At 41.8% G+C, this 14,986-nt stretch overlaps 2 protein-coding genes across 3 annotated transcripts; one reads left to right on the top strand and one right to left on the bottom strand.

Moving 5' to 3' along the window:
- The first annotated feature begins 331 nt into the window (after nucleotides 1-331).
- Nucleotides 332-5,965, top strand: LOC124117778 (phospholipid phosphatase 1-like). The gene is made up of 6 exons (XM_046479787.2): nucleotides 332-502; nucleotides 1,743-1,894; nucleotides 2,448-2,722; nucleotides 4,093-4,150; nucleotides 4,723-4,899; nucleotides 5,428-5,965. Exons 1-6 carry the CDS (start codon nucleotides 430-432, stop codon nucleotides 5,509-5,511), a joined length of 819 nt encoding a protein of 272 aa, XP_046335743.2. The 5' UTR covers nucleotides 332-429; the 3' UTR covers nucleotides 5,512-5,965.
- Nucleotides 5,966-8,158: 2,193 nt separating this feature from the next.
- On the bottom strand, nucleotides 8,159-14,540 carry LOC124117781 (phospholipid phosphatase 2-like). 2 transcript variants are annotated; one of them, XM_046479792.2, is made up of 6 exons: nucleotides 14,278-14,540; nucleotides 13,081-13,235; nucleotides 11,030-11,310; nucleotides 9,843-9,900; nucleotides 9,164-9,340; nucleotides 8,159-8,515 (listed from the first exon to the last, which is right to left on the bottom strand). In XM_046479792.2, the coding sequence occupies exons 1-6, from the start codon at nucleotides 14,354-14,356 to the stop codon at nucleotides 8,345-8,347; spliced, it is 921 nt and encodes a 306-aa protein (XP_046335748.2). In that variant the 5' UTR covers nucleotides 14,357-14,540; the 3' UTR covers nucleotides 8,159-8,344. The 2 variants fall into 2 exon arrangements, with proteins under 2 accessions (XP_046335748.2, XP_048242382.1); XM_048386425.1 differs by lacking the exon at nucleotides 14,278-14,540 and adding an exon at nucleotides 13,759-13,840.
- Between the last annotated feature and the right edge of the window lie 446 nt (nucleotides 14,541-14,986).

The raw sequence follows: 14,986 nt of genomic DNA, 5'->3' as shown, positions 1-14,986 counted from the left end.
TAATTAATTAATTAGTCCCCAAATTCGCTGTCAAATGTTTCTTAAACGAATGTATACTTTCACTCCTAGAAGAAGTGCAAAGCATTTGAAAGCGAAAAAAACTTGAGATGTGACTTTAGTAGGCTCTCTCCGGACTTGTTTTGATTTGTGGGTTGATGTGTAGCCAAGTTTTAGATCAGTCTGTGAAAAACATGCAATCCATATTTTCAAAAAAATAATCAATTTCGCTTATCTTGCCTGGTCACTTTTCGCCTTGGATTCTGTTTAGGTCATATATCGGAGCATGTCCGGTAACAGTACCCGTACAAGGAAACATAATCCACACAATGACCTCGTTGTAGCGCTATCACGTGATTGTGGCCGCTCGTCAGTGTTGATATTGAATGGTCTTCTTGAACAATTTTACTTGAACCTAGTAGAGTGGACACCATGGAAACGGGTACAGGGTGTCGAGGCGTCAACCTCATCAAAGGAGTCGGTGATGTCGTAATAACATTACTCAGTAAGTGGCAATACCTGTATTGTATGTATAGACACCCACACACCGAGTAGGTACACAATACAGACTTAGCTTTACGCTTCACGTGATATGTTATATATACGAGTGCATGGGTTTGAAAATGATACAACATGTTTGAACCATTATTCAAGGATATGGATAAAATAATGTCAGATTATGGTGATAATCGCTGTCACTGTTATATGTTCTTGTTGGTTGGTTGGTTGGTTGTTTAACGCCGCACTCAGCAGTATTCCAGCCATATGACGGCGGTCTGTAAATAATAAAGTCTGGATCAGACAATCCAGTGATTGATGAGCGATCTACGCATTTGGGATACGATGAGATGCATCAACAAAGTCAGCCAGCCTGACCATCCGATCCCAATAGTCGTCTCTTGTGACAAGCATGAGTTGCAAAGGACCAATTTTTCTAACCCGGGGACCGTTATATGTATAGTTTATTTTCTGTTTTGTATTAGTTTTCATTTGTCATTAAGCTGTTTGGGCACACCAGAAACCTATGGTTGTGGGTTCGAATCCCGGTTCGCCACGATTATGTTTCTAGGTTTGTCAGCACCATACTCGTGCTTGTGTGTTTCACCGAAGTGGTAAACGTCTAAGATCTTCATCACTTGGGGCTTTCCTCCCACATAAAGCAGACACGCCGTGATATGACTGGAATACTCACAACACAACTCACTCACTCATTGTATGAAATCACATATATCCATGGCAAACATGTGAAATATGGTCAACATGTGAACACGCCTAATATATACACAATATGATCCACAAAATATATTTTGGCATGCAGAACTTGAAAAAGCGCAATCAATCTCAATGAAATGGAAAGGAGCAAAATTTCAAAATTACTTATTCTATAGGCTTGGTGAAATGAGAGTCACCCTCTTAGAATCATTTATCTTTTTAATCTTTACAAAGTGCACACCGAAACATCTTGATGAGGGCTCCGTGGCACACTTGAAAAATTACATTTCTATCCCTGGATCTTTTCAAAAAGACCAATATTCTTCTCCGCTTCACTTTAGAAAATTCAAACAGCAAAAAATGTATACATTAATAATATTTATTCAGAATATTCTGTGTGTGTTAGATTACTGTGTGGTTAGTCAGGTAAAATACATTCTCGGTACTTTATCGATATTATACAATGTCTTTCCTCTGTATTTATCTGAATAAACTTAATTTACCGAAGTAGTTCAAAACGATCTTTTTTGCAGTGTTGCTGGTGCTCGGCCTCTTTGAAAAATATGGTGTTCCATTCCGGCAAGGATTCTTCTGTGACGATGACACGATCAAGTACCCGTACAAACAAAGCACCATATCTGTCGCATTATTGTTAATAGTATCGATAGTTATACCCCTAGCAGTGGTAAGAAGTTCCAAATGGGTGTATATTCAGGGTATTGCCGTGGGCATTCAGCTACCATGTCTGTATGTCTGTAAACGACAGCTTGGATTGTCAATTGTGGGTTCAAATAGCACGCTTTTATTGTAGTGCTTGTCTAGATATGTTTTATCGTATTGATTGTTTTATTTTGCGTCTGTGATAGTTACCTACTATTTGATTGTATATTTATGTTTTAGTTAATGTATAATATGCTATTCACATCTTACCTCAAATTTGCTGAGTAAGGCGTCAACAAAGAACACACACAGACACACAGACACGCACGCGCGCACACACGGACACAGACACACACACACACACAGACACACATTTTCTGGTAAACTACAAAAGTTGCTACTTGTTGACAATGTAACTAGAACATCTGTTTCTAGAATATTACAATGAACTTGGCATTCTCAGGCTAAAACATGTCAAAACTGTACGTCTCTATATGTGGGCCGTAATTTCGAAAGAGACGTTAAACCCCATGTCACATCACCTCATTATAAATTACCTACACATTGTTCATTTACAGATGGCCATGTGGGATGTTCTTTTCAAAGTATATACACTACGTGGATCCGTGACGTGCCGGGTGGCGCTGAGAAGCGTCTATGATGCCATCCTCGTGTTCCTGTTCGGTGCTGCTCTCACCTTGGTCATCACCGACATCGGCAAGTACAGCATCGGGCGTCTAAGGCCGCACTTCATCTCTGTATGTCAGCCCGACCTGAATACCGTCTGCGCGGAGGGATACGCCCAGGACGATGCTTGTCAAGGGTCCGACGCTCAGAAAATTGCAGAGGCCAGGTTATTATTACGTCTAGTTAGGATAAAAAAAATGGGCACAGTTGGTCAGTGGTTAAAAGTTTGGTTTCATGGCAGTCAGCCATCCCAGCTATATGACGGAGACCTGTATAATATTCGCGTCCGGACCAGGAACACAAGTGATTGAAATCATGAGCAACGATCTACCTCATCGAGGGATCCTTTGTACAGCGCGCCAATCAGGCAGCGTAGGTAGCGGAGTGCAGATGGATGGGTGACCGTGTTCGGCACGTTTGACTCCTGAGCTTCTAGAGCTTCAGTCCTGCCCACCCTGAAGCCCGTCTCCTTAGTTAAGTGACATTGTTCGATATGTGCCTTTGTTCACCCATCAGTGAATGGGTACCCAGTAGGGTGAGATCGATGGGAGTGTGACTGTTAACCTCCCAACGCCTCACAGACAGCTTGGTTGTATGCTCCCCAGGGAATGAAAATCGAGTGCACACTGATCCTTTGACCGGGGTAGTAAAGGTTTCGTTAACGCCATGAGAAACCACTTGGTGAATGGAATCTGTCGCATTACGTATCCTGCCCCACCGGTGGTGCCCGTCACAAACACATTCAATGGGAAGTCAATTATTCACCTGAAACAAACCACGATAAAACTTTTTGAAAGCTTTACTGAGACCTTGAGTGTTGTAACCGCGAGCAAGAGTCGTACTACGCTCTTTGAAATCTTCGTAGAAAGCGCATGCTACACTGTACCTCAAACGTTGTGAAATGTGGACTCTAAGGGCATGACCTGGTGGAATATTGCTCGACAGCAAGGAATCCCTTGATTCCTCCAAGGTAATTGTTGAGCAAGACCTTGATTTCGCCAATGTAGTTCTTGGTCCCAGTCCAAACCACTCAACCCGTGAAGATCCGGTGTAGAATTGGTCTTCAGCAACACATGCTTGCCGTAAAAGGCGACTATTCTTGCTGTAAGAGGCGACTAACGGGATCGGGTGGTCAGGCTCGCTGACTTGGTTGATGCATGCATCGTATTCCAATTGCGTACATCGATGCCCATGATGTCAATCTGTGGATTGTCTGGTCCAGTCTCTATTATTTACAGACCGCTGGAATATTGCTGAGTCCGTCGTTAAACAAAACACAAACAGACAAAAAATGTGTGTTTGACAGTTATAAATAATCAATGTGTGATAGAATGTCCTTAAGACTTGACTATTCTTTACGTCAATAACATGAGATTTACAGACCGCCGTCATATGGCTGGAATATTGCTGAGTGCGGCGTTAAACAACCAACAACTAACAACCAACCAAACCACAGCCTTGACATTGCTCACTTATCACTGTATTCTTCATTGCAACACGGCAGTCCAAATTATAGCACAATTTTCTATATTTCAGACTTTCTTTTCCATCAGGCCATGCATCAATTTCCTTCTTCGGGATGACGTACTTTGCGGTGTGTATCTATCTATATTACCCGTTTTCTTAAAATAGTCATACGAGATTCAGTGTCAGGATCGCAATACAGAGTACACGGAATTTAAATCGAATGAAATAACCTGTCAAAGTTGTTGGATTACGTTATTATTCAGTTTATGTTTTAAGATCTTACAATGCCCACTATAAAGACAAATAAAAGCGGCGAAACCATTTCCCTATTCATAAGAAATCTCTCCCAAAAGCAGAATTTATTGTTCGATTACGACTATATCATGAGACGAAATATATGAAACATATCAAATAGTGATGATACCAGGGTGCTGTTGTACAAAACAACCTAAGGGCTAAGATGATAGTAAGCCTATGTTCAAGTATGGGAGTTAAGATCACCTTTGCGCTAAGATCGCCTTGTACAATGGCACCCAGCTATTCGCGAAGGGGTGGCACCCGTCACAAACACATGCAACGCAAGTCAATTGTTTACATGCAATGATGCAGACTTTTTTGGAAAAAAATTTAAAACGTTACCCTTGCAAATGTAACAGAGATACAATTTGCATCAACATTCTTCACACTATTAACCTACAGGTGTTCCTGTACGACCGGTTACCTAAATCAGGCCCAAGTCTCCTGAAACCGCTTGCCATGGCTCTGGTGCTGAGCGTGGCGTTCTACATCTCCCTGTCACGTGTCTTCGACTACTGGCACCATCCTTGGGACGTCATATTTGGCGCTGTTCTTGGAGCGTCTGTAGCTCTAATTTTGGTAAGTCTTACAGTGTACCTATATGGGGTGATGCTTTATTTATGAAATCTCAAATTGAACTTGTGTCATTTTCTTACAAGATAGAAAATGAATGAATTTGATTCTTTCTTCATAACTGCATGGTGCTGGGTGTGTTTGGAAGTCAATAAGTCTTTACTTTATGTTTCATTGAGTAAATACCCATGAAGATCCGGAACAGAAAGTGTCTTCAGCAACCCATGCTTGCTGTAAAAGGCAACTACGCTTGTCGCAAGTGGCGGCTAACGGGATCGGGTGGTCAGGCTCGCTGATTTGGTTGGTGCATGTCATCGTATCCCAATTGCATGGATCGATGCTTATGATGTCAATCACTGGATTGTCTGTTCCAGACTCGATTATTTACACAGACCGCCGTCATATAGCTGGAAAATTGCTGAGTGCGGCGTTAAACAACAAACAAACAAAAAAGGCAAGTGGTCCCAGGTTAAGCGAAGAATCTGCTCCAGTCACGCCAGCTGTTTACATCATTACGTGTTTTGGTTGCTGCAGGGCGTCTTTGTTGCGAAGCTGCGCCCGACGTCCAACAACAAGGATGCTGTCGACAGTCGACCTACAATTGCGACCGTTACATGAAGAGTGAGCCGCAAACTGTTATCAAGTCGGGAAGTGTTGTACATTGAATCTCCATCTCATTAAATCAGATCTTATTTCTGGCTATCGCAAATCAAAGATCTGAGGACATCGCATTACGGGTCACGTCAGGTCGACCTTTCATCCAACCATTCAGAGCGTCGCTTACCAGATCCGGACAGTGACAGTCGGAATGTATTTTCTAATCATACAACCTCGAAATATTTAAAACGGGGTATTCCAAACGAAATTAACGGGCTTAACGGCTGAATCCATACAATCTAGGCCATCTTTAACCCTTTCCAGAATGATATTTTGATCTGTTTTTAAACTTTTAATCGAGAATTTGTCAAAATATGTTTCGTAGCGTAGTCGCCTATTTGAAACTAGTGCCATAAAGCACGAGAAAGCTGCCTTCTGATTGGCTAATGTCGACTTCTTGTAAGTCATTCCACCAATCTCATTAAAATCAGACCTCTGTTCACGCTACCGCTAAACAAAGATCTGAGGACATCCCGTTAGGAGTCACGTCAGAACGACCTTTCATCCGACCAATCAGAGCATCGCTTACCAGATTATGAAAGTGACAGTCGGAATGTGATTTCTAATCATGCAACCTCGAAAACTTTAACTCCGAACGATAGTTACGGGTTTAACGACTGAATCCATACAATCTAGACCATCTATTAGCCATTCCAGAATGTTCTTTTGTTCAGGTTTCAAATTTGTAATGGAGAATTTGTCAAAATATGTTTCGAAGCGTAGTCGCCAATTTGAAATTAGTGCCGTAAAGCACGAGAAAGCTGCCTTCTGATTGGTCATTCCATTGGTCGGTCAAAGTTCGCACAAGGTCGGTCTGACGTGACCCGCAATGGGATTTCACGGAGTATTCCAAACGACAGTTACGGGATTTCGACTGAATCCGTCAAAATCATCGTCTGTCTCTTGCTTCGATAGGACAAACATTTGAAGTGAAGACACTCTGCATTGTCAACGGGAAGTACTGCCATACAATCTCGGTGATCTGATAGACATTCCAGAATGTTCTTTTGTTCAATTATCCAATTGTGAATTGAGAATTTCTCAAAACATTTTTCAAAGCGTAGTCGCGAGTTTGAAACAAGGGCCGTATAGCTCGAGATAGCTGCTTTCTACTTGGCCAATGTCGACTTCCTCTTAGTCATTTAATTGGTCGGTCAAAGTTCGCGAAAGGTCGTTCGGACGTAACCTGTAATGGGATGTCCTCAGATCTTTGTTTTGCGGTAGCAATGACTAAAATCTGATATTAATGACACTGAATGAATCTGAAAATGACATAAAACGTCAACGCCAGAGAATAACCTCGATTATCCATCGAAACAGATTCATTGGGCGTTACAAGCGTAACGGGAAAAATAACGGGAAAATTATCTGAACAGATCACTGAAAATCAGTGATGACACCAGGACCCACTTGCACAAAGCGATCTTAGCGCTAAGACTACCGTAAGCCTATGTTAAAGTATGGGGGTTAAGATCATCATAGCGCTAAGATTGCTTTGTGCAAGTGGGCCCAGGTGTTCGCGGAATTAACGTTTTGATACTCCACTGCTTGTTTCTATATTACATGTTGGGTGACAGTTAAATGTTTTTACACAGTATCAGTGAATAGTCCCTCACTAATGAGTAAAATGGTATGGACGCCCATAAAAGAATGTTTCTTGTCAGATACATTTTTCACCTTGTTCTCAGTAGGCAGTAAACCCACAAATCCAAATCAAACATTGCGGCATAAGTACGACAAGGTAAGATACCTACAATGTTAAAATCCAGTCATTAAAAAGTTACATTCATGGAACTGATATTTAAACCCAAGGTTTTACAGGACAAAACCAAATACGCCTGACAGCCCCGAAACAAATCAAATTACCAACACGATAATGATGAATATGTGTATAAAATTTCCTTGGTATCACATATATTAATACGCCATTGGCAGTTCGCTTTGACGGGGTTATTATTGATTACCGTATTATTGTCATTACCCCACGTTGTGGTACTCACCCATTATATAGCCATTATTACTAATCTTCAAATTTACACATTCAAAGGTCATTTCCTTTAAATATGTAAATTATTAGGAAGAACGTATATATAGTTATTCTTGTAATGAAAGGACATTTTACGTCTCTACAAAATACACCGATTTCATGGAATACCATATATATTTAAAGGGGGACTTTGTTTTCCGGTCTGCAGGCTGGCGATCCAGATCTGTATCACATACCGTTACCTGTGTGGAACTGTGCCCATCTCACTGTGATTAGCATTGTCGTAGCCGTATGATTGATATCAATATGTATCATTAACCTTCAGTTAGCAACAGTGTTGTTGTCTATTGACCTGATACAAATTTGCTTGGAGTGCAAATTGACAGCCCCCCTTTACATTAGTAAGTGTGTGAGTTGGATTTAATGATGTTTTGAATAGAATTCCAGTTATATCACGGCGTGTCAGCTTAATGTGGGAGGAAAACCCGAAGTGATGCAGGCCTTAGACGTTTACCACTAAGGTGAATCTCACGAGCACGGGTATGGTGCTGACAAACTGAGAAACATAATTGGGGTGAACCCTTTTAAAAGTAAACATTAGAAATAATAAAAACATCATCATGCAGATTGACCTTACGTGTTCAGTACGTATCGTTTATTACCTCTATTGTGCTGTCCCACATGCGGTCTTTTTTTATGAGATTTATAGCGATTAACCAAAAACTCTCTTATTGAGATAACATAGCATCATTATGTTTATGACAATAAAGTATTTCATGACGCTCTGAATCGTGTCTCTTCCTCATGCTAGGCAACTTCAGTCGCCATTTCAACTTTAGTTGTTTCAGCCGGGGTTTCCTCAACCCTTGCTTCCTCGGGTGAATCCTCCTTCACTTCCGGTTCCTCCTCCGGGCACTGTTGGTCCTCCTCCCCGCCCTGCACCACGTGACACGTATACACGGGGCGGACTTTGAAGAACTGAAATTATATTGATTATAATTCAATTGTTAATTCTAATCAGGTATAAGCAGTACATTCTCTGGCCTGTAAGGGACTGACAATTTGATATTCGGGGGCGGGAAGCTGGGATTTTATCGAAAATTTAATTATCCCCGAATTTTAAAAAAATAATAATTATGCTTCTTTTTTCTTTTTTTAAATCAGGCTCGTAGTTTGAAAAAAATATATCTGGTTTTGTGGCTGTAGCTGAAACATTTCCAATCTCGATACAAAACCTAGGCTGGAATTTCTGGGCTCGTTTCATTTCATTTTCCACAAAATAATATTTCCGATGTGACGCTTCTTCCCACTAAGAACTAGTAGGTAAGAATGTCGGTGGTGTGTGATAGTGTACTGAACAGGGCAGAACAATATTTCATAGTGTCAGTATCATTCACATTGTGTAACTATTTACATTGTGTATTTGTAGTTTGTTTTTGATATTCAATATATCTTACCCCCACGAGTCCAGTCTTTTTGGGTATTTTAAAACCAATGAGTAGACCTTTTTAAAATTTATATTCCCGTTAAGACCCGGGGTAGAATAGGTCTTCAGCAACCCATGCTTGCCGTAAAAGTCGACTGTTTGTCGTAAGAGACGAACCACCCACTCATGAACTCACTCACCACTAACACGGCAATGCTGAGCCCCAGGATGTCTCCGGCCAGGATGTCCTCCCAGTGGTGCAGGTGGTCGTACAGACGGCTGAGGCCGCAGCACAGAGCCATGTAGAACAGTGTGAGCTGCAGTACAGGCCGGAGGAGTGGACAGTCGGACCAGGTCAGGCGTCGCTGCAGGTACAGCTGGACAAACAGATAGACAGGACTGGACGGAGGGACATTTGTTATCGACAAACATCGTAACTGGCTTACAGCACATTAACTACAAATGGGAAAAGCGAAAAATATATTTTGCAACATCATCTATGGCGACCTAATCTAAATTCCATGATCCCTTGAAGAGACTGAAATTCATCGCATTAACTTCCTCGCAAAGTTTCAACTTTCTAGGGTTTATTGGGTTTTTTTAGATGGAGGCGTTAAAATCTTTAATGAACATTAATATTAGTTTTAAAAGATATTTAAAAGCTCACAATACAATCACAACAATTTTAACAAACGTGGATTCCACCATGCGTGCCAAATCTTAGCTTCATCAATATGGTTGTTGTGGCGACCATATTAAAAATAGGATTCGAATTTTTTAACAAATTCAAGTTCCATACATTAAGTTCGTTGAATAAAACTGAAATGTATGACGTTTGTAGTGACTCACTCAATCTTGAGAAGAGGAGAAAGTACTCACGATTAGGAAGACCATGAAATACATAGAGAGGGAGGCGTGACCGGAAGGGAAGGCCACCCTGTGGCGACAACAGATACATGTGGGTGACATGAATCACGACAACAGTTGACATGTTGGAACTAAATTATATCACGGCCGGACAATGCTAGTTTATTATGTGACCAGTGTCCTACGTTATGACCTACGTTTTGACACGTGGTAAGTAAATTCAATCACCAGGCACATCTCTCGTGATAATCTAGCTAGCTCTGTTTGAAGCTGATCCAGAAAGGTTCTTGCAACGATGTTTGACTATGGAGGAAGCCTGGGTTCACCACTTCCAGCCCAGACAAGCCCAAACAAAACAGTAGATTAGTAAGCATATATCACGTATTATCTCAATACTGAAGAGAACTATATTGATAACTTATCATTTGATTGTCTTTAGGTCAAGTCTTTCTAAGTGAGGCTACATCAGTCAATATAATATAATACGTCAACTTCAGAGAATAACCAGTCTTGATATCCGACGAAACAGATTCCATTGGGCCTTTAAGGCAAAATAGAGGTAGAAATCATATGAATGGATCCCTTAAAACAATCTCAACCCTCGTTTCACAGTTCCGTAAGTGGACTCGAATACAATACCAATACAATATGTGCCTTGTCCTATACCGTGCTACGACCGAAAATGAATGTTAAGGTTTAAAATACATATAACGTTGCAAAATGCTTCTGAAAAATATTGAGGTGCGTAATTGTAATTGTAATATCTGGTTTTGCAGCTGTACATAGCTGAATAAAAATAACCAGTCTCATACAAACCCCATGAGGTGTGCCAGAAACCCTTGGTCGCGTGTTGGAAACCTAGATTCGCCCTGGCTACGTTTGTTAGCATCACACCCGTACCCATCAAGCGGTTCTACATCACCTGCTTTCCTCCCACATTAAGCTGATATGCCGTCATACGCGTATGACTGAAGTACTGTTTAAGGCGGCGTAAATCCAAACTCACCAACTCAGATACCACAAAAGGCGACGGTCGTTTTACTTATTATCTGTAGGTCAAAGCTACAACCAGTCAAGTATGTGTTATTTGATAAAAAAAAACTTTTAAATCGGGGTATGCATAAAAATACTAGTAGTTAGAAAAGTTTGACATTTGACAATAAATCAAACTGAATGTATTTTCAGAAAAAAATATTTACCTGGTCTTGTTAATGATATTCTCGTTGGTCTCTGTACAAATGTTCTTTGTAATATACCCGCCATTACGACAGTCAACACTTGACCAATCAGGTTTGCAGACATCAAAGAAATTTGGACGAAGTCGACCAATCACAAACTTCGGTATATTGGTGGTCAGGTGGGTGACAGCGCCTCCAAAGAAGAAAGGAACAATGGCTTCAAGCGACTTCTGTATCATCGACACCCAGAGGGTTCCCCCTTTGTCCTGCTTGGTGATGATGAAGCATTCCACCAAGATCATCTGAAATAGACACCTGGTTAGTTTCACCTAAACGGGCTCTTAGCTGTTTAAGTCATTCAGTAATTCTCTTGTTGCGATTCCGGATTGGATTTGGTCCCCATGAAGTTATGCTTGTCGTAATAAAGACATAATAGATCGATGGGGTGGTGGTCAGGCTCGGTGACTTGGTTGATAGCGTGGCATCGTGCCTCGACGGGGTTGATCGTTCTTCAGGATCACTGGTTTGTCTGGCCCATATTATGTTAGTGACAGGCCACCAAGCCACAAGCAAATGTCTCTTTGAGTTCCAGTACGTTCGATGTGTATTGATTAATACGGCGTTTCAGGGTAAGGGTGTATTGGCGAGTAGGTGTTAATTTGCCTTTTCAATTTAAGGACTGGATTCAAGGGCAGTACAGGAACCCAGTTCCCCATGCTTGTATGATCCGATTTATGAGGATCGGTTGCTGAAATGTGTGACTCGGACAATTATTGTCGCAAAAGGTCATCGTGCCCCGACGTAAGGATCGTTGATCATACTGTCACCCACTGGTCCCGCCCTACCCAGCATATAGCTGGGACATTTCAGACTTTAACGGACGAAAAATAATTTCAAAGTCATTCAGCTCATGTGAACCTGTGTACATTGACAAAGGTAACTGAAACGGGCATAAAATATACAAAAATACCGTCCTAGTATATACTACTCAAGTTTTCATAGGGATGTCCTGAGTACGTGATTGGCTGCTTGGAGAGGGTGTCATGCAAATAGTATCCTATATTAACATGCCACTGGAGCATGTTCAGCTTCATTTAAAGTTAATAAATGTAAGTACACAATTCAAGTACACCAGTTGCTGTCCTCAAGTTACGTAACAGTAGGAAATAGCCCCGTATCCCTCTCAAACTTTCAGGAGTATAGTTCTAGAAACGTTTAATGCTCTACTCTGCAATAGACACAGGGGACAGCGACCTGACAATCAAATTGGACCAAACAATCCGGACACAGGGTGGTAATGTTACACGTATTTCTGAATCCAGAATTCATTCGCGTAAAAAAATTGGAATTACACATGCAAAACATAATACAGAACGAAAAAAAACCAGTTCCCTGAAAAGTTAGTTGCAGTATTAACGTCGTTTTCGTTGCCTTTTGCGAGGAACGGCAACAAAACCAAATGTCCTGTTATTGCATCCCACTTTTCTGGAAGTTGACTTTACTTCCAGAACAACCTGACGCGCAATTCGTTGAGCAGACCTGCGACCATAATTGTTCCGGGATCGATTGATTGCTGGAGACTATCAAAGAATCGTCCTTATAAAGTTCCTTGACCTGTCAGCACCGTACCAGTACACGTGTGGTAAACATCCACGACATGCATCACTGAAGCTGACACGCCATTGTTGAGACACTGCTCAAGGCGACGGAAAAACTAAGCCACACATGAGGGTTCATCCCAGCTTGGCTAGATTGTGTGTGTTAGAAACGGGCAATACGTCATGATTGGTATAACCGAGATGCTGTTCTAGGTATTTGTTTCCAGTGTCATCACCTTAGTCTCCGACTGACTGACCTGCTAAAATTCACTACCAAGGCCATTTTTACAAGGCTTCCTTAGCGCTACTAGTGTAGTATACGATCAAATCATACATTTCATTAGAAATCTACTCCTGTTACTATTCATATTTTGTACGTGAAAATAAATTTGATTTGCAACAACAGTAGGTAGTGGCATTAAACAGAATTCTTTTTTTAATAAACATGATGGTTACTTTTTGAAACGACCTTACCACAACAGCCGGCAGCCCGAAGCCGACTCCATACAGAACTGCGTTACTGACAGACGCCCCTGGCTTGTATGGCTGCTGCAGGCGGGGGTCGTGGCACTGGAAGCCCTGGTGCACAGGAGGCACGATCTTCTTGAAGGTGGCTGTTATTATTGCGACTGAAATGAGGGGAGTATTTGGTGAAGAGAGTACACTTGGATGGACTGGACTTAAGAAGGTTTTCAACCAGTCATGACGATTTGTTCAAAGAAAAATCCAATGACTACAGTAAAGTTTCTTTTCCGGGCACCGTTAGTACTGGTACTAGTCCGGACTAATGCCGGTCTTATAGTGCTAGCCCACTGTTATAACACGCCGCACTTTTACATGGATACCCTACCTGTGAAGAACCCGGTTAGAATAGGTCTTCAGCAACCTATTCTTGTCGTGAAAGGCGACTATGATTGTCGTAAGAGGCGACTAACGGGATCGGGTGGTCGGGCTCGCTGATTTGGTTCATGCATGTCATTGTATCCCAATTGCGTGGATCAATGCTAATTATGTCAATCACCGTAGTGTCAGGTCCAGACTCGATTATATACAGACCGCCGTCATATAGCTGGAATATTGCTGAGCGCGGCGTTAAATAACAAACAGACATTGATACCCCACTCAGACACTTGTACTTGCCCCTACCCCTACCCTCTGGAAGGCCGAGCGCCAAAAGCAGGTACCAGGTACCGTCTTTTGGTTCCATCTGATGCCCTTCCTCTCCCCAGGCAGACAATCTACACACTAGTCGTGTAGTTATAATAATGAGAATGGAGTTATAATATACCGGATAATCGAGGATGAATCACAACGTGTGACTTTACTGTGTAATCGTGCGACTGATTTGCCTGGCCAAAACGCGGTAATTTACAAGCCGCCGTGCATTGACTATTGCCATTTAACCTTGGTACATCATAGTTTACAGTTAGTTTTTCGGCCGTAGCAAAGAAAAGTTTGCATTTATAAAACAAAACAACGGATACCACAATGCCGCCGGTATTTGACATATCTCGTGACCATGAACTGCCCCACTTCTCCACAGAATCCGATCAAGAGCGGATCCATAATTATCGTGGCTGACGACAGAATGGTTTGAATCTCTACCAGAGTCCCAAGAGCGTGCAGTGAACATGCATTACATTCATCAGCTGTTTCAGCTTTAAAACTTACTAATTACGACAATACACACATCTGCCGCCACCCTGGAGTGCCACTTGTACCGTGAGGGAATACTAATTTTTCTCGCCATACCATTGAGCTCTCTCTCTCTCTCTCTATTTTCGACAGAGCGACCCAGTGTTGGACTCGGCAAATTACCCCCGCAGTAGCGGCCGTAGTTTAGCTGTGATATTTTGTCTCTGATAGGCTGGAATGTGATGCTGCGACGCTGACCTACTTTGTAGGATGTGATATGAGGCAAATATTTAGCCAACTCCAGAAGATGTCTATTGGTAGTTAAAACCGCCACTTCTCCCACCAAGAAAGGACTGAAGGCCTGTCAACTTTGAGGCACTGCACGGTTCACAAATTTGCCCAGCTGGGTCCAATTACAGTCTTAGTGTTAACAAAACACAAGCCTTTGTCTGATAAAGATACTGTATTGCCATACTCCTCTACAGGATGCAAAAAAAGCATTATTTGTTTCATACTTTTCAAATTGTTCATTTTTCCCTATTGAAATTCATTGCTGTATTAGAAAGAATATCAATGATGATATACAGCGCAGAGTATTGCAAAAACGGGCATGTAGCTATTCTGTAGTGACTATGCTTGTCGTAAGAGGCGACTAAGGGGATCGGGTGGTCAAGCTCGCGGACTTGGTTGATGCATGTCATCGTATCCCAATTGGGTGGACCGATGCTCATGAGATCAATCACTG

Source organism: Haliotis rufescens, unplaced genomic scaffold, assembly GCF_023055435.1.
Source record: "Haliotis rufescens isolate VD_foot unplaced genomic scaffold, xgHalRufe1.0.p SCAF_6, whole genome shotgun sequence".
NCBI classification, from domain to species: Eukaryota; Metazoa; Mollusca; class Gastropoda; order Lepetellida; family Haliotidae; genus Haliotis; species Haliotis rufescens.
Note: the sequence above shows the minus strand (reverse complement) of the source record. Positions and strands in the feature narration are given on the sequence as shown.